Source organism: Neoarius graeffei, chromosome 13 (genome assembly GCF_027579695.1).
Source record: "Neoarius graeffei isolate fNeoGra1 chromosome 13, fNeoGra1.pri, whole genome shotgun sequence".
Taxonomy (NCBI): domain Eukaryota; kingdom Metazoa; phylum Chordata; class Actinopteri; order Siluriformes; family Ariidae; genus Neoarius; species Neoarius graeffei.
The window spans coordinates 62,513,815-62,537,908 of record NC_083581.1 but is presented as its reverse complement, the minus strand read 5'-3'; the positions used below and the strand labels follow the sequence as shown (position 1 = coordinate 62,537,908).

Genomic DNA, 24,094 nt, shown 5'->3' with positions numbered 1-24,094 from the left:
CGATACCACATCAGAGTGGAAACAGAAATTTTGGCCCAGTCACAGTGCGTGCATTTGTGCACGGTGTATAAATATGCAACAACTCAGCAAAACCAGCTTCTGAGTAAAAGCAAAGGTGACAGGAAATATGGTAACATGCCCTTCCTGCCCTACCTAACTCAAAGTGTTATTAAAATCACTCTAAATCTGGCTATCACAGCACAAACAAAACCTGCTTTGAGGCTGCGTGAGGGAATGAAAACACCTCTTAGAAAAAGGCAAAATTAACTTTGGAGTGGGTGGGCACTTTCACAGGCCACAGGAAAGTGTTCCAAGGTTGCGATTGTGCCTGCAATTTAAAACATGCACCCACACTGTCCAGCTTTCTTCCATAAGTGTTCTCTCTCTCTCTCAACAGTGTCTCTCTTTCTGTATTCCATCAACAGATACTGGGATGGAGGTTTTTTTTTGGGGGGGGGGGGGGGGGGGGGGGGGGGGTTGCTGGTGAGCAGGATGTGCAGATCCCTGCTCTCACCACAGGGGGGCTACGACGGCTCTGCCTGCCGCCTCACAGGGCACTTGAGCAATCTAATACTTCACGCTGCCATTCATCACCACCTGACAAGCAGTGTGATAATGCACAGCCAAACTATTGAGTGGGTAGTGGCTCAGATTTCAGACTGAGTGCAATGACAGGACAGCCGCCATTCCAGCTTGTGCACTTCCTCTAGAAAATTCCACTGCGTTTGGCGGGTAAACGATGACGACTTAGACTAAGCAAAAACACCAAGACGTTTGGGCATTAGAGGAAACAGCCTGTGAAATAACGATTACTAAGTTTAAAGGGTACCATCGGGCATCAGGTGCCATATTTAACTCTGCTTACAGAGGGATATTGGAGAATGCAAATTAAACCGGCTCAGCGGGTAGCCTGGAAAAAGAGAGGCAGAGTTTAGAAAAATAGCCGCTGCTCGCTTGCTTGCTCAAGGGGGTGGAGTGAGAGAGAGGGAGGGAGAGAGAGTGGTGAAAGGTGACCCTGAAGAGGGGGTAATTCTGTCATTTCAGAGCCAGTCACTGTCACTTTTATTCACATTTCAAAAAGGAGTGGTGGAATAATGAGGCCTGGGTCCTGAGGGCTACGAGAGAGAGAGAGAGAGAGAGAGAGAGAGAGAGAGAGAGACTCATGAAAGAGAGCTTGAGAGTGGGAGAGTGAACAGAAAGCAGGGGCTGATAATAAATAAATGAGGAGCAGCAGGCAGGGCTGGTATGAGCGCCAAGGTCAGGGCTACATTTACACCTGTCCCTCCAGGCTCTCGAAGCTGCAAAGGCACAACTTGAAATCAGATCAGTGGGAGTGGTGTCCTTGGCTTTTGTGGCAGTGGGGAGGTGGTGTGCGTGTGTGCGACGTGGCTCTGGCCTCCTGTCTCCAATCCCCTCCGGCAGCATGCGCACACAAACACATGCACACACACAAAAGACCAACAGTGAAGTAATCGAGGCCACCTCTCTCATACACTATTCATTTCCTCCCTGTATTATTCATCTGAGACAGACTGTTACACACTTCGCTTCACACAAACTCCACACTACATACATCCAAAAATGACTGTTTACGGTGCATTCCAAAACGCCCGGGTCTCAATCAATATGGACAAGACAGCCATTCTTTTTAATGGACTTGCTGGCACTATGAAACGATGCACATTTTTCCACGCTGCCCAAGGAGAGGACGGAAGAATTGTTACAAGTACTGATGTCTATTATTGAAAAGATAAGATTCTGCCTGCATCATCTTTACTCAAATGTCGCCATCATGCTTAAATCATCAAACTTATTAACTCGCATCCATTGTAGCTTGATTGTGAACAAAACCACATCTTATGCAGCTCGACTTGAAAACCACCCTCGGTGACAAAGAAAAAAAATTAGGTACTTTCCCTGTGAATGGAAAGCCATATTTTTTTAATGAGATCCTCCAACAATAATTTCACAAGTGGTAAGACAGACAGACAGACAGAGAGAGAGAGAGAGAGAGAGAGAGAGAGAGAGAAGGTATTTCAGGCCTTCTTTATGAATGAACTGACTCAGTAACATTGGGTGTGGACTCAGAACCACATGTCACAGAGCCTTTAAAACACGCAAGGCTGGAGTGCCTTCAAAAAGAAAGAAAGAAAGAGGAAAAAAAAGAGGCCTCAAATCATCAAGGAATCATTACCAGCCTCAAGAAACGCCTTAGAGCAAAATTTTTTTCCAGCTCTCAGGCTCCCTAGCACTAAGAACAACGATTTCAACTCCAGTATTTTAAAACGAGTCTATTGCTTTCTCTCAGCACTGCTCTCTACCCTCGGTCTGATAGTGAATATTTATTCTGCACACCATAACCAGGTTGCAATATTCTCAGGGATTTCACTGCTACTCACTGGCCTATTTGCACAAAACACCTCTCTCGTTCAGAAAATTAACTCATCTCTTACCACTTCGTCCTCGGACCAGCACTTTTCAATTAGCTTGGGAACAGGTTTCTTCACCAGACGCTGCAGTGCCTTCCCGGCATCGTAGCTGCTCTCGTGAAGCTGCAAGAAAGAGGCACCAATCAGGACTTTTACTCGGAAGAGCCTATTTAAAATATGCTGTTTGAATATCCCTTGCTTAATTCTGAATGAAAGAGGCAGTGGAACGTCTATAATTTACTTTCCGTAAGATGGAGTTTGAACAGCTGGGGTGGAAATGCAAAAGCCATTATACGTTGAAAAAGACGCAACCTACTCCAACAAGCTGAAATGAAATAAACATCCTGTCGGTAACCCTTTATCAAGCTTCACGAAACAAAAGGAAACACACATATACACACACACTCACATTTAGGTCAAGGTTATATCTGGAACTTTCAATACATAATACAATACACAAATATCTGTACTGATAGTGTTACTGTTACCACCCTGAATTCATTATTTTCCTATACAGCAGGTCACAAAGAACTCCTTTTTATAGTTATGTTGAATGTTGTGTCAAGTCTATGAAACAAGTTACTTTGTGATATCGCTTATGGCGATAAAACATTATTCCTTCATCAGCCTCTCTTACGAACGTCTTCTCTGTCTTGAAGATAATAAAACGAAGCGTCGACACAGGCTACTCCTCTCATAAATGCCTCCTTATAGAAATTTTCTTCATAAACATGTCTTCGAATCTATTTATTATTATTAGCACATGTGGAGCATCCAACATACAAGTCCCTGTGAATGAGTTCTTACTATAGAAATTATAATATTAAAATGATTGTATTAATATAAACCTGTGACTTGAATTACGGCTGACAGTGCTGTCAGAGCTGCAGTTACAGAAAATTAATTCACCACCTTCTGACCAATCGGTTTTGAGAATCCAACAAACTTTCACTACGTTCACACTGCAGGCTGAAGTGACTCAAATCCGATTTTTTTGCCCATATGTGACCTGTATCCGATCTTTTATTGACAATATGAACCACACAGATCCGATTTTTTCAAATCCGACCCAGGCCGTTTGGATATGTGGTCCTAATTCCGATTCCTATCCGATCTTTTCATATGCGACTTCAGTCTGAACCGCCAGGTCGCATTCATCCGACTTACACGTCATCAACAAGCCACAAACGTCACTATTCTGCGCTGAAGTAGGCGGCGGGTCTCTCAAAAAAAGTTACAACAACATGGCTTTGATGTTCCTTTGAACGGAGGTTGCAGTCACTACCCCGCAGAACGCCTGAGCCAAAACCCTTGCCCTCTTCCTTCTCAACCTCCTCCTTAACATCAGGCTATTGTGCATGTTCTGGCTCCGTCGCGACAACAACTGCATCATCGCCAGGTACTCCATGCTGGCTACTGTCATACACAAGAAACTTTAGGTTACTCCCGTAAACACTGGCCATGCTCACTGCGCGTGACGTCGTCGTATCCTGCAATGCGCATGCGGAACATTTTTAGGTCGCTTTTCGTTCATACTGAGGATCACATACAAGTCGCATACATTCGTTAATGTGAACGACCTCACAAAAAAATCGGAATTGAGCATTAAGCCTTGCAGTGTGAACGTAGTGTTTGTGGTATAATATATTATATAAAGGCAAAAATAAATAGCTCAAGTGTTCATTCCGTTGCTTGTAAATACAGCGATATTATCTTGCATTACTCAATTCTGACAATAATCATCATGGTCATGAGGAGGAAAAAAGAGAGAGAACAAAAAAAAAAAAAAAGTCCACAATTTCCAATTTTCATCTCATTGCCATGGTCAATGCACAAACCTGGAGCTAATATCAAAAATCATTACATGTGAGGCTGAAACAAAACAGCCTGTCAAAGGCGTGCAGGTACCAAGCTGAGAGTTCTTTCCGAAAACACATTGGAATTTCAAATGAGGGGGGAAAAGGTCAAGAAACGGTGAACCGCAGACAGCATTAATTCTCCACCCTCCTCTCCTTGGTCCGAATGGAAATGCCATGTTTACTGCATTGCGAGTTCACTGGTTTATGCTGTCCTCTGCGTTCTGTTTTGTCAGGAAGAAGGGAGGAAGAGGAATTGTCATCATGAGTCGTGGAGCGTGCGAGGGTAGCGTTAGCTACCAGTTGTTCAATGCTATTACAGTGTGCTGTAACTGAAGTGTGTGATCATTTGCAGTAAGGTGAACACATTCCACCCGGAGCGTGTGGGTCTTTCCTAAGGCAAAGCTGTGCTTCATAGCCTGTGGGCGTTTCTGGAAAAAGCAAGCAAATGTGGGAAATAGCAGAGGGATTTTCTACAATTTGTCTTCATCTGCTATTACACGAGGCCTGCCAGGGACATCTAATTTCACTGCGTCTCTGCAAGTGGACACCTAATTGTCCAGGACAAATTGCCTTTTTTTTTCCCTCCTCCTCAGTGGTAGAAAGTCAGTATAAGGATTAGAAAAAAAAAAAGTGGAGTAGAATTCCAAAAGCAAATATATTTGAAGTCGTTATAAACAGCAAAAAGTTCTCAGAGCCAATGGCTGGTTTATTACCAAGTCTAAAAAGGCAGACTTTGATTATTCCAGACCACAAAGAGTAATTGTATACTAGATGGAATAACGAGCGGGACGTGAGCCATTACCATTAACGATTAGACTCTGTAAGCAAAATACTGTGCAGCAGTCATTCCATTTTGGACATGCAGTCCTGCGAACACCATTTTCTTAAACACTTCCATCTCAAAAGCTCAACAGCAGAGAAAATGACGCTTCCTGATGTTCGTGGTCTTATCCCTACAACACCCCTCCTCTGATGGATATATTATGGCTTTCCTAACCGGAGCTAATCAGATTGGCCTGATTGCTGCTTTTGTTTTTTCCTGGATGGTTTTCCTGGATGATTTTCCCCCTCAGTCAAATTACGAGGAAAAACTGAAATGGTGATAAAACAATATGTTGGGACTAATTTAGAGTATTAAACTGTTGATGAGATGGGAATTGCTGCCTATAAGTCATTACTGGAAGTAATTCGGAAACAGAGATGAAGTTTGTGGACAAAAATTTGTTCGTATGCCATAAATATTATATAACACAGCTTTAGAAAGAAATTCATCTCATCTCATTATCTCTAGCCGCTTTATCCTTCTACAGGGTCGCAGGCAAGCTGGAGCCTATCCCAGCTGACTATGGGCGAAAGGCGGGGTACACCCTGAACAAGTCGCCAGGTCATCACAGGGCTGACACATAGACACAGACAACCATTCACACTCACATTTAGAAAGAAATTAATGTTTAAAAAAAAAAAAAAGTGTGTCCTAAAGTTTCTGCCACTCTAAACCTCTCACTATTGTGGCATCCAAGTTCCTGCTTCTAGTGGCCTCATTAGGTTTCCAAATATATAAAACACTGAACTTTGGTTGTTCTGGCGAACCTGAATTAGACATTCTTCATTTCATTTCTTAATTATCTTGGAGTTCTTTTTAGTCTCTATGATGCGGGCACAGTTTTTGTTCCCAGTGCTACTTACAGCTCTTAAATATACATGTAAATGAATTCAACCACAATTGCTTGTAACGTTCATTGTTAGCCTATTTTGTCCCCTCCACAATTGTAATAGTGTAGGTTTTCACCTGCGCTCCCTTGTGGTGAAATACATTAATTGCACAATGTCTACAGAAGAAGAAATGGAACCGACGAGCGCAGTCCTGTAGGGCTGGGGTCTAATACTCTGTTGGGTTTCCTCACTCATTTAATTCAACTAAAAAGTAAATTACCAGGTTTAGTTGGTGTCCAAGTAGAAAAAACAGTAAACCATACTAGACAGTCCTCCAGGAATTGAGGTGTGCACCCATGCATGATATAACACATTTAAAACAAAGGGAAATCCAAGATACGGTACAATCAATTACCGCACCCAACAAAGGAAAGCCAAGTCAATAAAATATTTAACTAGCATGATGAAATCTGCATCTGACCCACGATAACACATTTAAGATGCTGTGTTTCCTTTATTCCAAGAAATTATAGTGAAGCTCGGGCATTTGAGTCAGAATACACAGCTGTGCTTTGTTTGTGCATCATTATTAGAGACTTGTTGAGCAGCACAAAGCAAAATGCATTCATCATCCAGATAAACCATAAACAGACTGAGCCGCAATACTGTCCCTGGCCATTTCACTGACAGATTACCAGTTATGTTTTTTAATACCTCATAAAAAAGCAGAATCTTGCTGACAGCAGATTAAATTTATGAGCAGAGCATTTCCAACACTCGGTTATGTTTGGGCTGTTATATTAAGGGGAAAAAAAACCACAAATGCCCCTGCCCGATTCTTCTTTTTATTGTATCCAACATGCTAAAAGCAATTAGCAATAAGTCCATCTGTGCTTTGCAAGAGCACTGCTAATATGTGGAGTTAATAATGCAGAACACTTCATTATGATATTTATATACATGTTGCCTTGGTTACTGATGAATTATTATTATTTTTTTTTTGGCAAGAACTGGAACAGTTAAGAATTTTTACTGAACACAACACTTAACAGCTATTCAAATACATTTACTAGCAAACAATGTATTTTGGTGCATGTGAAATGGTCAACTTACAGTGTTTAATGCATTGAGTGTAGTGTCATCGCGTGAAGCAGCCAGGCACCCATCCTCCGTCGAGCCTCCATCACACATCCCTGCAAATGCTGCCATGCTCCTGCACACACAAACATGTATTAACAGCAACAAACAAGCTACATAGCTTTAAAAAAAAAAAAAATGTATGCATGGTGCCATTTCAGCCTGAAAAACAGTTTAATTGTTGGCAGGGCCGTGTGATCTCACCTGGCTGCCCGCAGATACATGAGCAGGTCACAGTCGTTGACCCCTGGCATCCAGACCAGCTCCTCATTTTCAGTCACTTGGCCTCCGGGAGAGGGAAAAGGCTGCAACTCTGGGAGTTTGGCCTATTAAATCATTCAGACAGTGTTACAAACAAACCACAAGAAGCACAAGCAGCTCATGCTAAATATCAATTTCCAAGTGTGGTCCCTTTGTGGGACGAATGATTGGTGCTGAATGATTTTAAAACTTGCAAATGAATAATTGAGGCCACACATATCAAATGCCATGTGTCTTCACATAAAATATCTTTAATATATTAAAGGAAAAAACAACAACAGTGTTTTAGTGAGGCTTGAGCAACTGCCAGAACAGCTTCGACAGCCTGGTGAGAATAGATTCTGCAAGCCTCTGGAACTGTACTAGGGAAATGAACACCATTCTTCCTAAAGACAGTCACTAAATTGGTGTTTTTAATAATAACGGTGGAGGACGCTGTGTCATCACTACAAAATCTCCTAAAACTGCTCGACTGGGTTGAGGTGCTGTGGCTAGGTAGTAGGGCTGTAACGATACACCCAACTCACGATTCGATTCGTATCGCGATTTTTGACCCACGATTCGATACGCCCACGATTTTTTTTGTTTTTTTAAAGTAGTAAATTTGACTTATTAACATTTACTTACTTACATTAACTATTTAATAACAAATAATTCAGACCACTGCAGAGAATGAGTAATACTGTATGTATGCAAAAATGAACAAATGTATATCCAAAGATGGTTTTATTTCTCAAAATAATACTGTTGAGCCGGAAGCTCTCTGTTTTTTTTTCGGTTCTGAAAAAGTCATTTTTCCAAATCGTGTAAATCCGTTAAGATTTTTTTTTTGGGGGGGGGGGGGGGGGGGGGGCTCTCTCACTCTCATAGAGCCAATGATTTTCTGTGATCGCGGAAAACAGATGGAAATTACGGAATTTTTATGGTGAAACATTGCTCGCGTGTCAAAATGTAACTGCCGCAGAAGGCTTCCGCCCAAGCAGACATGCCTTCAGTGTTGCCAGATATTGCTAACGTTTTCCACCCCAAAATATGTTCAAAACCAGCCAAAAAGCACCTAAACCTGCCCAATCTGGCAACACTGCATGCCTTTCCGGTCAAGTGATTGTGATTGGCTTGTGGCACACCTAGCCAGCCAATGAGCTGCTTGTTTACAGATTCGCTCCCCGCGTCGCAACCAGAATGGCGACCGCTTAAAAGAAATGAATGCTCTGCCAGTGGCGAGTGTGGACGTTGCGTGACTCGCAGAAGATTGTCGCAGGTCGGCAAAAAAACGACTTACTAATAGATATAAAAAAATAAAAGTAATTTAAGTAAGTTTAAAATGTAATTTAAATAAAAAGTAAAGTATTCATAAATTGAAGTTTGGAAGCGCCTCTGTTTTTGGGCTGAGGAGAAGTTTGAAAGGGTGTACCGCGATTCTGCCTTCTTGTATCGCGATACGGATCGTGGCTCTGCGTATCGCGATTCGCATATCGTTACAGCCCTACTAGGTAGGCAAGCACAAATGATTTACATCCTCCTGATACTTATTGAACTATTCAGTGAGGCGACCTTGTGCCCTGTGTATGGGGGCAGAGTTGTCCCGTAGCCGACCACGCCCATCATCTTAGTATAGAGGTCATCAATCAAAAGAACCTTGTATAAATTTGTGGTGAACTCGCAAAAGTCTTGGGCACATGGGCACCAAAAAATGGCTTAAAAATGAATGAAATTAAATGTTTCAACATTAAAAAAAAAAAAAAATACTATAAACAGCAGTAAGCCATAATAAATGAAACAAAGTTGACATTTGGTGTGAGATGACCCTTCGCTTAAAAAAAAAAAAAATAAATAAATAAAATAAGTGTCTCCGGTACAACAAGCGCAGTTTTATAAGGAAATGAGCTGTAGGTTTTACTGAGCATCTTGCAGAACCAGCCACAGTTCTTCTGGACACACTGTCACACTCGCTTCTTAATTCTGCACCAAAACCCAGGAGTCTTTATTTATTTTTTTTTAAATCTGAAAAGTGCTCCCTTATGTAATGTGCTGCTCAGATACAAACTTTTTTCTGTAACATTTAATTTTGTGCTGGAAAATGACCGTTTGGAATTCATATGGTTTTGTACTGACTCGATAATGTAGAAGCCATATAATAGAAATCTATAACAAAAGTTTGTATGGAAAAAAATAGGGGGCCTCAGACTTTGCAAAGTACTTTGTGTGCGTGTCTCTCTCACACACACAGCTGCAAAAGTATGTATACAGTAACGAAAAAACCTTTGCAAAAAATGCTAGTGGCAGATTCTACCGTAACTGGATCCATTAACCACTTGCCCACAAAATAAGAAATGTTTGTCCTTTTTTCAGTGAGGTAATATTTTCAAGATTGAAAATATGGTATTTGGTCTTCTAAAACAGCACGTCATTTAAAAATACACTGAGTATATCAATAAAAGATTTTTAAAGAATAAAGTTCTATTTCTTTGACATATCTGACAGACATAACTCCCATTTTAAAAATCACTTTCATTATCCCTGTTGCTATCGTCAGTGAATTTCTGTCAGATGACCTGACGATAGACTCAGCCATTATGGATCTTTAGTAGTTATCGTGTGGAAGCAGGCTTTATCATTTTTGGGTGTCAACAGATAGAGCTGAAATAGATTAACAGCGAAAAAACTATTTCGTTCACGAGAGAAGCCCACAGTTATTTTTAAAAAATGCTATCGTCAGTCTGTCAGTCAAATGCACCTGATGATAGCAAAATTCAAGCCCTCACCACGCACATATTGACTGACGCAAAGAGGAAATTCTACTGCGCATGATTTTTGTGACGGCAGACATTTACTTCCGGGCAAGACTTGGAGTTCTGACAGCTAGATTTCATCAAATAAATCAAGGTAAGATTTTCAGTCAGCTATCCTGACGATAGAAATTTTTGAAGATAGAAACATTGAGAATATATTTGTGCATTCATATTTAAAATTTTCTGGAGGAAAACTATCGTAAGTTGAGATAAATCAGAGCCACTTGCGACCCTTTCAGCCGACAGGCCATTTCAATGTGTTATTTCCCCGCGAAAGTGACCCAGTCGTGTCTATCGTCACTGTTCTGACAATTATTGTTGATCTTTCAATTTTGAAAATAAATTTTATCTTTTTTATTTCAATATTTTATTTTATTTGGTTCTAGTGATAAGGTATTTAATATTATTACTAAATTTGTCAGATTAATAATGTAAGAAACAGTTTTGTTGCTATAGTCATCTAGAGTGTCTGTCAGAATATGATGGTAGACGTTAGTTTGTCTGTCAGATTTTGATGATAGAAACCGATGTGTTTCTATTGTCATTTAGCCTGTCTGTCATGTCAGGCTTTTATTAATTAGTTACCAGGACTACTGTCCTAAAATTTACTGTGAATGTCCAAGACCCCAAATGCTACTAGAAAAACTTAATAGAATGATCAAAATAATCAATTCAGCAATTTAAGGAGATGGGACTTAACTGGCCTCCGTTATAGTAGAATCTGCCTAGTATTAAATGAAACCTAGCACCAGTATTATAATACTGGTAATACTGGAATAATCCTTACTGTATACCTGATCTTTCTCTTTAACGTCACTGTGTGTGTGTGTAATTACATAAGTCTTGTTTGGTGTGGTCCACATTAAACATGACACTGAATTTTGCACAGGGAAAACATGTGACCACCAGCAGATACAACCAATATCTTCATCCTGTACAAATCTTTAAATCAGAAACTTCCTGATGTCAATGTCCTCATGCTTCCACTTTGACACCACAACGGAACTTAACAAAAAATAAACCTACTCATATACCAGCAGTTATACTAATACATCAACAACACTGGCACAATGGTAATCTAATAAGGTTTTATTACTACATTAACAAGTGTGCAGTACTCCTAATGCCCCTAAACTACATGTCAAGTCTTAATTAAGCCCATTTGGAATACAGAAGAGCAATTTTAACAGAAGAATGATGCTTAACACTTGAATTACTTTTTTTTCTTCTACATGTCATTTACTTTGCATTGGCTCAATTACTGTTTGCATGATCTCATTTCCTTATTGAAGAATATCTTAAATCGCTCTGGGTAAATGGACTGCTCTGAATCCATGCTCTGTTGCATTTCTCCCTGCTCCTTTCGTATCATGTAGTCCATTTGAAGTCCTTTAAAAAGAGGGGCATACTGCTGTAATCATTCCACATGAGAACACACTGATGTAGTATGTGTGAAACAAAATGCTCTATAAAAGCTATGACAGTAATTGCTGGTGATATTCTGTATTTTTCTTCATCGGCCATTTTCCCTTGCAACCACGCTTTTTTTCAGCTTTCGATTTTGGACCGCTGAAGCCACATCTAACGTCCAATAAACACAGCCAATTCTGTGTATCTGTCAAGTTCACCCTAACCCAGGCAGAAAGTGTGTGAAATTCATTTCAGTGCACATGAATCCACATTAACCCTTTATGAACAGCTGTGCCGGTCAGTCAAGTTACTATAAACCAAGAAATATACATGCAAGTCTGCATTAGTCTTTAGAGATGTGCATCATTTAGCCTGCAGTGAGTTAGAACAGGTTTAAGGGAACGTGTTTAATATCGTAAGAATGCAGGAATAAACAAACCTGGTGACTGGGACCTACTCGAATCTCTCCTTGGGTGCTGTTTAATCGCCTGCAAAAAAACAAAACAAAAAACACAGGTCTGAATAATAATGAATAATTTGAGAGCCACAATATTTTTACTACTGAAATCCCGCCATTAAAATCAACACAAACGGCATTTTACACATGTGCATTTACATTCCAAATGTATGAATCTGATATCTTAACCATACAAGCTGTGCATATTTTAAATGTTAAAACACAATTAGACTCAGTCTGAGGTCATAAGTCTCACACGATCTAGTGTCTGCAGATACATTTATAAGATAATTGTCACATCTCTCAGACAGAATAAACAAAACATACGAATAAGGGGCAGGGGAAAATAATTAAAGCTTCTTCAACTCCCAAGACTCTTCCGTGGCTCCAGTCCTACATTTTCCGCCTCTTTCTTTATTTCCTGTTTCATAATTACATCCCTTTCCTATTAGTTATACTGTATAAATAACATACTGGGACCTGCTAATAATGTTATACGATGTTAGCCAAATTATATGACCATTTTATATGACCTCAGCTCAACAACATTGCTGACAATTATATATATTTAACTGAGAAAGCCAAACGATTAAAATATTAACCTTTCACCTTTAAATAAACGCTCACTGTACTAAACGGAGCTAAAGCCATTTCAAGTGCTTTTCCACTTTCCTGTCATCCATAATGTGAGCAGTGCTAGTGATAGAGCAAACAGCACAAAAGAGTAGGACTCATGAATAGAAAAACACATTGAAAATTAGCATCAGATGATGACTGCATTGCTATATACAGCTGTTTGAGGTTAATGTAATATTGTACGATTAGGCACCATGAGGGGACGATACGGACTAGAAGCCGTGATGCTAAACAAAAGGACAAAGGCGGTGAGAAGCAGGGGATGATGGGCCTCATTGTTCATGCAGAGGTACAGTACAAACGGCCCCGAAAGGCCAGACCGTACGATGGGAGAGGGACCCTGAAATGACTGCTGTTGCAAAGCCCCCCCCGGTAACTATGGCAACCACAATTTAATAATAGTGTTCCGATCTCCAGCTGCAGTGGATTAAAGAAAATGACAAGATGTTCCTCTCGAAAAGCATTCCCCCCTTCTGTTGCCAGGGCAACGGCGCCGATTTTCATATCGCCGTCCGCAGCATGCGCCCAGAAACTGTCAGTGTGATTTGCGTCCGGAGCGGAGCGCCCTCCATCATCACTGTGAAACTGGTTGGAACGCCAAGATGTGGTGTGCGCGTGTGTGTGTGTGTGTGTGTGAGAGAGGGAGGGAGAGAGAGAGAGAGAGAGAGAGAGAGATGGGGCCTCTGGTAGCGGCTCAAGGCCTCAAATCACAGCCTTCCCTTCACGCCTGTTTCATAAACACTCGCTGCAACACTCGTTCCTCCTCCAGCCCCAACCACTAAATTCTGGCAAAAAACATAAGCAGTGTCAACTGAAGGAACGCCGCACAAAAACATATAATGCAGGCAAAAACGTATAGTGCAGAGAAACCTACATGCTTGCAAACACTTGGCTAAGAATTAAATGTCTCTCGTTTTAAGATGCTTTTAAATTAGAATTAAGCCATGAGAAAATTAAATGCAAAGCGAGTAGACGAGGATATTAAGTTTAGGCTGAGAGTATTTAAGTGGTGCAGCCGATAAATCACTCAGAGACCTCTCCAGAACGTTGTGCTACGGCCTTGGCACTGTTGGCAGGCCTGAGAAGTGCAGTGCTGATTACTCGAGCAGGAGAAAGCGACCCCAGGCAGCCATGTGCCGCTGTACGAGACACAATCATGCCATTCGGTTCCAATAACAATCTACAGTTCTAGTTCAAACTCAAGCTGAAGCAAATAAACTGTTAGAGCTCTTTTAACAGAGCAGACGGCACAAAAATAATCACGGCAGTAAATCATTCCACTCCTGTGAGCAGCTGCTTGCTGCTGTGCTGACACACAAAGATTAACTCAACACCGAATTATTAAACACTGTCTACTTCAGACAGTAATCAGAGCAGCACAGTGAAAAACAGACGCCTGGTTATTTTATAAATAATTTGGATATAAAAAGAAATGCTGTATATAGCACACTTTTACAACACACTCCAACAGGTGCATAGGAATACAAACACTCATTTAGAAAAGCATTTTTCATGATTTCATTTTCAGCAATGTAACATAAAACTAGGTCATATTGCACTGCCATTACTTGTTCCTAGAATGTCAAAAAAAAAAAACCTCAGGCTACAAATAGCACACTGCCAGACATCTGGGCCTGTACATACACACGCTACATTATTTACTTTCTTCTCTGTGTCCTCAAATGATGAGACGTTTATTTATACAACTCATATTTGAGCAGATCAGCTCTGTGTGAGTGACAGAGAGAGAGAGAGAGAGAGAGAGAGAGAGATGGCTATTATTAATCATCAGAGCCATGCATGTCATTCCCTTGCAAATGTAGATGCATGCAACTCAGTCAGTTAGTCTGGTATCAGATGTTGCACATTAACTTTGACATTTCGTACAAAGCACATAGAGGATAAATGCTGCTCTTTCACACTGTTGGATGAGTGTAACTTTTCAGTCATTAATTATCATTTATTCCATTTATGAGTTGTCTTGACACAAACACCAAAAACACAACATCTCTCAGAAAAGTAGTGTGTGTGCACCAAGTAAATAAAATGCAAAATACGACATGATACTTAATCGACTTGATGGTAAAGGATGTTGCTGACTAGAATTATAGTGCAGATTATTAACACATGTATTAACACCCATTCCAATCTAATACAAAGAAAGTATTGGATTGCTATCAGGTTGGATTTAACATTTCATGATTCAGTGTACTTTATGCTACAATTACCAGTGATGACTCAACAGCAACGATGCACACGAACATGGGACACAAAACGCCCTTTAAAACACGGCATTGTCATGTCTATGATGTTTTCTTAACGTAGCAACGGATGCTCACAGATGTTGTTAATATTGGCCCATATCTAGAACCCTGATTATTGGAGTCATGTAATTTGTTTAAACGGAAATAGATGTTTTATCTATTAATCTTGGAAATATACACACACACAAATATGAATACCCTTACTGTCTTTGTTTAAAAAAAAAAAAACAGTCCAGTTCTCAATCAAGCTTTGTGAGTATATTAAACCAGGAAGAAAAAAAATTAAAGGAACGAAATATGAAATCACGGTGCAAATACAGCTTGTGCAAATGAATTTTGTGACGGAATCCGAGTAAAAAGTAGTGCAGGTTTGGTAAGGTGCCAGATCAGTATAGTTGACCGAACAGCACTATCAGGGCTGTGTGAGTGTTGTGATGGTGAACTATGGTAAAAGTTTTAATATTATGGGGAAAACGATATAAATAGTCTGGCATGCATAAACAGGCAGTATTGAGATGCACCAACTGGTATGGCACATGACGGGCCACAACAAGTAGTGTGTGTGGGCGCATCCCATATAATTTAACTCGAGCACGAGGACAGCAATCAAGCCTGGCCCCGCCCCCTCCATCAAGCTCATCCAATCCCTGCACGCCTGCAGCACAGTCATAACATAACATAACATAACCTAGCACGAGCGTCTCAACTTTATTTACTCCAGCCCTGACAGACAGTCGCGTTACTTAGGGCTGCCAAAGAGCACACTTTGTTCCCGCGCCATGTCACCCTGTCTGTAAACACACTCAGCCCTGCAAAATGGACTCCAGCTCCGGGTCGGACCTCCTTCAAAATAAACGACATGTTAAGTTACAATACTTTCAACATGGGCTGCCAGACAGGCGTCGGTGAAAAGTCGGGTTATTCTTAAAAACAGTGTCGTACTGCATCTCGTCCTGTAAAGAAGAGACTGCTCAGATGAGAACAGCCTGGCGCTCCAAGGCACACCGTGTTTGACAGCAAGACGACAACAAACCGCACAGCAGCGGCGCACAGACAGACACAAAGCTCCCGTTATTAAAGCACGCTGCGGTACACAAACCCCAGGCAAAGGAAGGAAGGGGGGAAAAAAAACAGCCCTGGATTAGCATATTTACAGCTTAACAGGTGAAATCCGACGTGCACACCTACCTCCGCGGGCTGAACAAGTCATCCATGTCGGACATGACACGCTGTCCGCGTCGGACGCAGCACACACACACACACACACACAACTCTCCTTCTCCGCCTATGCGCTTTGGATGCGCTCAAAATGGAGGCTCATGCGCTCGCGCTTCCACGGAGCTCGTGCCTGGTGTGTGCGCGCGTGTGCGTATGACCTCAGCTTCACACACGGCGCGCGCAGTTCCCGTTCCGACAGGCGGTACTGAGCATGTGCCGCGACCTTCCACACCGACACGCGCTCAAAGCGCACTCCATCCCCGCCGCCGCCGCTGCTACATGAGCGCGAGCGGGCAGCGTCGCATACCAAACCAGCACGAGAGCGAGCGAGGGAGGGAGCGAGCGAGCGAGGGAGGGAGGGAGCAAAAGAGGGAGCCACAGTCTCGGATTGGCTGCGTCCGAAACGGCGCGCTGCCATCTACGGTAACCATGGCAACCCACGGCGGCGTATTCTCTTCTTGTATTTGGTGCTGATCGAGGAGCGAGCATGCGCTTTGGGACGCAGCCGTGGATTAGGGGCTCCAGATATATACACCATGTGCAGCGTTTTCATAACCATTAAGTCAGATTCCCTTTCCTCGTGCACCCCGTAATATGACGTTATTACAATGCTATACACCATAGATTAGATTAGATAGAACTTTATTGATCCCTCAGGGAAATTAACACTACGTTCACACTGCAGGCTGAAGTGACTCAAATCCGATCTTTTATTGACAATATGAACGACACAGATCCCCAGGCCGTTTGGATATGTGGTCCTAATTCCGAATTTTTCATATGCGACTTCAGTCTGAACCACCAGGTCGCAGTCATCCGACTTACACGTCATCAACAAGCCACAAACGTCACTATTCTGCGCTGAAGTAGGCGGCGGGTCTCTCAAAAAAAGTTACAACAACATGGCTTTGATGTTCCTTTGAACGGAGGTTGCAGTCACTACCCCGCAGAACACCTGAGCCAAAACCCTTGCCCTCTTCCTTCTCAACCTCCTCCTTAACATCAGGCTATTGTGCATGTTCTGGCTCCGTCGCGACAACAACTGCATCATCGCCAGGTACTCCATGCTGGCTACTGTCATACACAGGAAACTTTAGGTTACTTCCGTAAACACTGGCCATGCTCACTGCGCGTGACGTCGTCGTATCCTGCAATGCGCATGCGGAACACTTTTAGGTCGCTTTTCGTTCATACTGAGGATCACATACAAGCCGCATATATTTGTTAATGTGAACGACCTCACAAAAAAAATCGGATTTCACAAAAAAATCGGAATTGAGCATTAAGCCTTGCAGTGTGAACGTAGTGCAAGATTCCAGCGTCATCATTACAGGATAAACAGAGAAAAAAACTACTAGATAAGTTAAATTATTTATATATACACAAATATAAAAAGAATATGGGGGAGAGAGGAAGGGGCCAGCAGGAGAGCTATTGCACATTGTCCAGTATTGCTTAAGCCTAGGTCACAACCAGCCGTACGTGCTCCTATGTGCAAAAAACGCATGGAGGGCGCGCGTGTGACGTGCTGATTTTCGAGCCGTAGACCGGCCGCAGAGGTTCTTTGTCATGTCAAACAAACTCTACGGGCACTTACGTTTTTTTCAGGTTGCAAGACAAACTTGCGGCCAACGTGCATCTTTCTCCACGAACAAAAAAAAGAAAAAAAAAACAGCGATTTGGGAAACGCCAAAAAAATCGTACGTCCGGTTGTGACCTAGGCTTTAGCGAGCGCTTCACCGTCAGACTGCACTCCCCCCCCCAAAAAAAAAGGAGTTTCAGATGTCTGCTGTTTATTAAGCACAGGCCTAATATTATATGCCAAACCATCAATCAGTATTTCCGAAGTACTGAAAAGTCAGTCTCGCCCCAACACAATTTGGCAAACTTCTAAGCAGAGCCTGCAGGACGAGGTTTCATTTTCAAAATCCATCTCAGATTACTTCTTGTTAAACTTAAGGTGGATTTAAAAAAAAAGTTATGGAATGAAGCGCAAAAGCATAAACAATGGTCATATAAAATACACAGAACGGTATAAAGAAGTGAACAAGTCATCCATGTCGGACATGACGCGCTGTCCGCCTATGCGCTTTGGATGTGCTCAAAATGGAGGCTCATGATTTCTTTTGACCCCAGACTGTACACTCATGCAGTCCATCAGTGCAAGTCAATTAGGTCAGGTGATTACAGAGTGGCATTCCCACGAGGTTTGATCAACTGGGTGGCTATTTTTCAGCCTGTCTCGCGGACAAAACCATATCATCATCAGAGATCCGGATTGCACAAGGGTTAGAGTTGGGTACTGAAACCGGGTGCCAATATGGCACTGGTTCTTATACGCTCGGTATTAGGGCTGGGTATCACCAGATACCTCACGATACGATACTATGGCGATATTTTGCCCACGATAACGATAATATCACGGTACAGCGATTCTGCGATAATCGATATATTGCAAGAAATTTCAACCACATCACGATATCTGTGTCACTGAAGAAAATCAGAATTTATTGACCACTGTAAAATTACATTTCACATACATAACTACACACTCTTGCCAGACATATATTTGTCTCTATTCCACTGCTTGCAAAACCAAGAGTTGCTTCACTACAACATACAGAAAATTCCCATTTCTGTGCTAGTATTCTCAACTTTTCTGTAAGCATGGACACATCAGTGCTGCTTAACAAGCAGAATCAAATTGTTTTATGAAAACTTAAAACTTGCACTGCAGACTGCACATACATTTCAGTGCTAACACTAATATCAATTTGTTCTTTGTAAACTTGAGAACATATACCGGAGAACATTTAACTTGTGCTTATTTTGCAGGAACAACACACTGTCTGAAACACATTGAAAAGTGCAGTGGGCATCTTGGTCTCCCTGAGCACAATTATGAAACAAAGTGCAGTGTGGGTCAGTGTCCACACACTGAAACTGAACTGAAACCTCAGTGAATCATGTTTCTTCTGAACTTAGAGTAAATACTTAAAATAAAATGCAGTGTCTCACACACTAAAATTGAAAATGCAAAATAAAGTGCAGCTTCTTGCCTTTGGCCTTAAATGACAAAATCAAGTTCACAGTTACAGTAAGTCACACATCACTGAAGTAGACGGGAGGACTTTGGCGCTGTCCAGTGTAGTTTGCTTCGGGTCGGGTTTCAGCGGCTCCGGCTGAGCTAATATGTCGGGGTGGTGTCGTGCTAAGTAAGTTCGCAAGTTTGTTGTGTTACCTGAATATCTAATTGGAGCGAAACAGGTTTTGCAGAGTGCGTACTCTTTGTCCGGCTCGCTGTTTTTTCTCCTTTCCTTTGGAATCCAAAGTGCCTCCAAACATCTGCCTTAAAGTTTGGCGGCGTCTCTAGGTTTACGTTAACAACCATGCTTGCTTGTTTTTTTTTCCTCACTGCAACCGCCGGGGAAAAAAGAGAAGATGAAGAGTGCCTTGCAGTGAGGGAGCGGCACAGCGACACCTCGAGGAGCGGAGGTGCGGAAGTTGTACTGGATTTACAACCCGTCTGAAACATGATTTATTATTTGAAAAAAAATCGATATTCAAATTTTGAGTATCGATATTGAATCGGAAGACAAAGTATCGCGATATATCGCCGTATCGATATTTTTGCACACCCCTACTCGGTATCTACCGGACCGAATTGCAACACAGATTTCACTGCCTCGTTTCTGTGCCACTTAAATGCCTGAGCTTTCGATTGAAATATCTGCCCTGTGGTGCTCTGAAACAGGCGTTACAGGAAACATATGCCTCACTGAACCTCATGTGCCAATGCTAGTTAATATTACATTTTGCCAGAGAAAGCAAATATGATATGTCTACAAAAAAAAAATTGCTGAAGTTAGAAACTGGAGTTTGTAGAATGTGAAAAACACAATTTTATTTATTTTTTGCTGTTATCACCAACTTATTTAGCGTTAAATTATTACAGTTGGGCTAGGCTTTATTCATATGAATGTTATGTAAATTAGTTAAGTGTTTTGCATTTATTTATATGTTTAAATTTGTCAATGTATTCAGTTTAAAATTTAATTTGCCTTAGAAATAAAAAAAACCCTGATTTTTAAAATGTTGCCAACCATCATTTTGCGCTTAAAAAAACCCCCAAAACAGTTCAGCACCAGTTTGGCACTGTTTAGGTACCTGCACCATTTATAAAGCACTTCAGCACTGGTATAGGAAAAAAGCCAAACAATTCCCAAAACAGCAGGCATAAAATACTGCTGCAGGCGTGATGAACGTGAACATGGTGGATTATTTATTCTATTAAAATTTTCCCCAAAAATGCCTTTGAATCACTTGGAGAAAAAGAACACTTGGTCCACCTTGACAACCTATAATGAAATGGTGGGAAGTTTTCCACTTTCAAAAAGTCTCTTGTTTAAAAAACCAAAACAAAAAAAACCCTATGCAAACACAACCTGTATATTTGTCTTAGTGATTTACACATAATACATATATTTGCTCATGTATGAAACTCAACGTAGAAATAATATCCATTTTCAACAAGAGTTTCCAGAATGCACAGGAATGCTGTATTGGCATATTACAATATACAAAGTAAGGCAAAAAATTATAAAATTATAAATAATTTACTAAGCTTTCAAATAAAAATCAAAGTTTCCTGATCATATGAAGTACTCTAGAAATAATTTTAACTCTAAGTGAGATAGATCGGGAAACGCGCAGTATCAGTTCTTGCATTAGCTTAACAAACCAAGCCAACAGCCTGAGGAACTTCCTTGTTTTGTATTCAAAGACAGGTATGACAATAAATTGAATGTAAATTGTTCACAAAAGTGAAAAATTAGCCTGTGAGTTGGATTTAAAAAAAAATATATATATATATATATTTAACTTGTGTGGCTTGATAGGTCCGCTTCTGCTGCTATTCACTGTGCTGCTGCAAACAGGAAATTTCCCCACTGTGGGATAACAAAGGTCTTATCTTATTTACAGTCTACACTGGTCAATACACTGTTCGAACCAAACAATAAACAATGGTCGAAATACTTTTTTCCAGTGTTCTGCAATATTGCAGAATGTCAATTTTATTCTGCAATTTGGAAATATTTTCTGCAAATACACAAGCCTCCATACTACACCCTTCTCAACCTAATAATGCCTATATTTACATCATATCTAGCTTTACAACTCATAGCATTACTGTAATTCTTTATTCTCTCACTATTTTTAATTTCAGTCTTCACAGATCCTTCTCTGCAGCAAAGTTATCATTCCATGATACCTCCACAGGCCTTTCATCCCCCTCGCCCTGACACTACGGGCTACTACAACTTGAAGTATACCAACTAATTCATAAATGTACTAGTTATCACACCCACACATTATCCTTCCACACAACATACTAATAAAGGTATCACCATAATAAAAAATAGAACACAACTGTTCTTCAAGAAACAAAACATTCATTTTCATGTTACACGTCATGTTACATTTTGTCAAGATTAAGTTTCTAGCTTGAACAATAGATTGTTACCCAAAATGTACTTCATTCACAGTGTTTGCATCTGCAACCTGTAGTTTTAAATCGAAAGCAAGGTTTCAATTCTACACTGTTACATCTTACGATAATGCAAAGAATTGATGCCATTATGGAATAAAACCCAACTGGCAAATGGAAAGACATTTGGGTTCATTGTATTTGCCTGGCTTCTAAAGTGCAAGGTCATGAACTGAACTGAGAACTACCGCAGGGGCTTCACTGCTCTAAACTAACAACAGAGAACTGGGTACAAACTAATCATGGCAGAACTGAGAGCTACAGAACTGAACCTATGAGCTTTGTCTTACAGGGCAACTGTTTTACTCTGTGCTAGTCTGCACCACAGGCAAGACAGCACTAGTAAAAAAAAAAAATAGAACATGTACACAAAACGTGTATTAGGTGTAGCTTGGTATGAGAAAACAAAATATTCCAAAGTATCTATGAATAAAGGTAAAATACTGTTGCTGTCTTCAAAAGGGATATAATATCAGTATAATTTTGCATGATTCAACAATACAATATATACAGACCTATACAATTTACCAATATATGTGTATGCAACTATAACAGCGACCGTCTTCATTTTTGTCACCCTCGCAAACGCGCGATCTGTCGCTGTTGGAGTCACGCTGGCTGCCGGTTTTGCCGAGATACGACAAAATCGTCCTTGTTTTCTTGCCGTTTTTGTCGGACTCCTGCCCTGAAGAAACAATCCTCTTCTTGGGAGCCATGTTTGTTGTGCCGCATTGAATTCTGGGAGATGCATGGTGGAAACTGCCGAGGTAGTTGTCGGGTCCTCCCGGCGGGTATTAAAAGTGACGAAATCTTACATCGGAAAATGGCAACTGCCCTTATTTGGTTGTCGTTGCTTTTTGTCGGTATTACGTAAATATTGCTCAACTTTGACCTGGAAAACGCCGTCAGGTTCAACGCAGCGCAGGTTTCAGTTTATTTACAGCGCCGCTAGTTTGCTAAATTGAGAACCATTGAATCCCGAGTCTGATTTTTTCATTCTGCAAAATTGCAGGTTGTTTAATTTTTTTCTTCTGCAATCTTGAAAATCATTCTGCAAAATGCAGACGAGTATTTCGAACACTAAAATGTAATTCATATCAAAAACCCAACATGTTTATTCCATATTCATGAAGGAAAGCCTTCACATCTACGCTAATCCTTCCTTTAAACAACATATTTCTTAATTGTGCTTAATAAAATATTAAATGCATTAAAACAATTGCTTTTGATACAGGCCAGGTTAAAATAGCATAATCCCAATTTTTGTGGTAACAAGATCAACTGTGAGCTACTGCTCACTTACGTATCCCTCCGCTCTCGCTTATACCAGAATGCAAGCAATCGAAGGAACAGGACACTTATTATGAATGTTGACTTCAACAAATAATTAACACTGAAACAAGTAAGTAAAGAGCAGTGTCTCTCCCCAGGGATTTCAAATAGCATCCTGGTAAACCGTCATTTTGGAATAGCACTTTGTTTCTGGAAATACAGTTCTTTTATGTTTCATAAATGCATTCAGTCGGTAAACAGGAAGTCGAAGTGCGACAGACCTGAAAACGGTACACACGGTATAGAACCCCAAGCTGAAGCTCGGTACCAAACATCAAGCAGTTGTGATTTGTAGTTGCTGAGAAAAGTGTTATGAAAATTTTGTAAATCCACCCTATACGTTTCATAAATACATTGTTGGTAAACAGGAAGTCGATGTGCGACAGACCTGAAAACAGTATACACGGTATAGAACCCCAAGCTGAAGTTTGGTACCAAGTGGCTATGATTTGTGGTTGCTGAGAAAAAGGGTGTTTCGGACAGACGCGAATACAGAGATACGGACGAACAGACAGAGGTAAACCAGTAACCACCCCCCCCTTCGGAGAGAGGGTATAATAAAAAACTGTGTGACCAGACAAATCTCATCTTCACCCAGCCACTTTCATAGGTGATACATAGCTGTTAGACATTAATAAAAACAGACTAGAATTCATGTGTTTTTCACACTTCCTCATAATTCATGGCACACATGCATATCACTGCTGGCTGCTCGCCCAGACCCACACAAAATGGATCAAACTGCATTTGTACTTCTCGTCTTTATCTCTCGAACCTCCGCAGCAAATACTATAAAAGCCTGAGCTGTTAGTTTAATACATCACTGTAGTATACACTCATGGAGCACTTTATTAGGAACAACTTTACACCTACTCATTGATGCAATTATCGAATCAGCCAATCATGTGGCAGCTATGCAATCTAAAAATAAATAAATAAATAAATCTGATCTCTGTGATTTTGACCATGGCATGATTGTTGGTGCCAGATGGGCTGGTTTGAGTATTTTATTAACTGCTGATCTCCTGGGATTTTCATGCATAACCGTCTCTCAAATTTACTCAGAATGGTGTAATAAAGAAAAATCATCCAGTGAGC

General features: G+C 40.9%; 1 protein-coding gene across 5 annotated transcripts in view; it reads right to left on the bottom strand.

The window, feature by feature from the left end:
• The window catches only part of rerea (arginine-glutamic acid dipeptide (RE) repeats a), a 351,957-nt gene that overhangs the window by 22,499 nt on the left and 305,364 nt on the right, over nucleotides 1–24,094 (bottom strand). For 3 of the 5 annotated variants that reach the window (XM_060938298.1, XM_060938299.1, XM_060938297.1), the window contains exons 7-10: nucleotides 11,981–12,029; nucleotides 7,283–7,404; nucleotides 7,055–7,154; nucleotides 2,454–2,552 (exon numbers count right to left, since the gene is read on the bottom strand). In XM_060938298.1, the coding sequence (XP_060794281.1) occupies nucleotides 2,454–2,552; nucleotides 7,055–7,154; nucleotides 7,283–7,404; nucleotides 11,981–12,029 (370 nt within the window). Of the gene's footprint in view, nucleotides 1–2,453; nucleotides 2,553–7,054; nucleotides 7,155–7,282; nucleotides 7,405–11,980; nucleotides 12,030–16,086; nucleotides 16,374–24,094 lie in introns of those variants that run through there. The other 2 variants (XM_060938301.1, XM_060938300.1) reach the window with 2 other exon arrangements.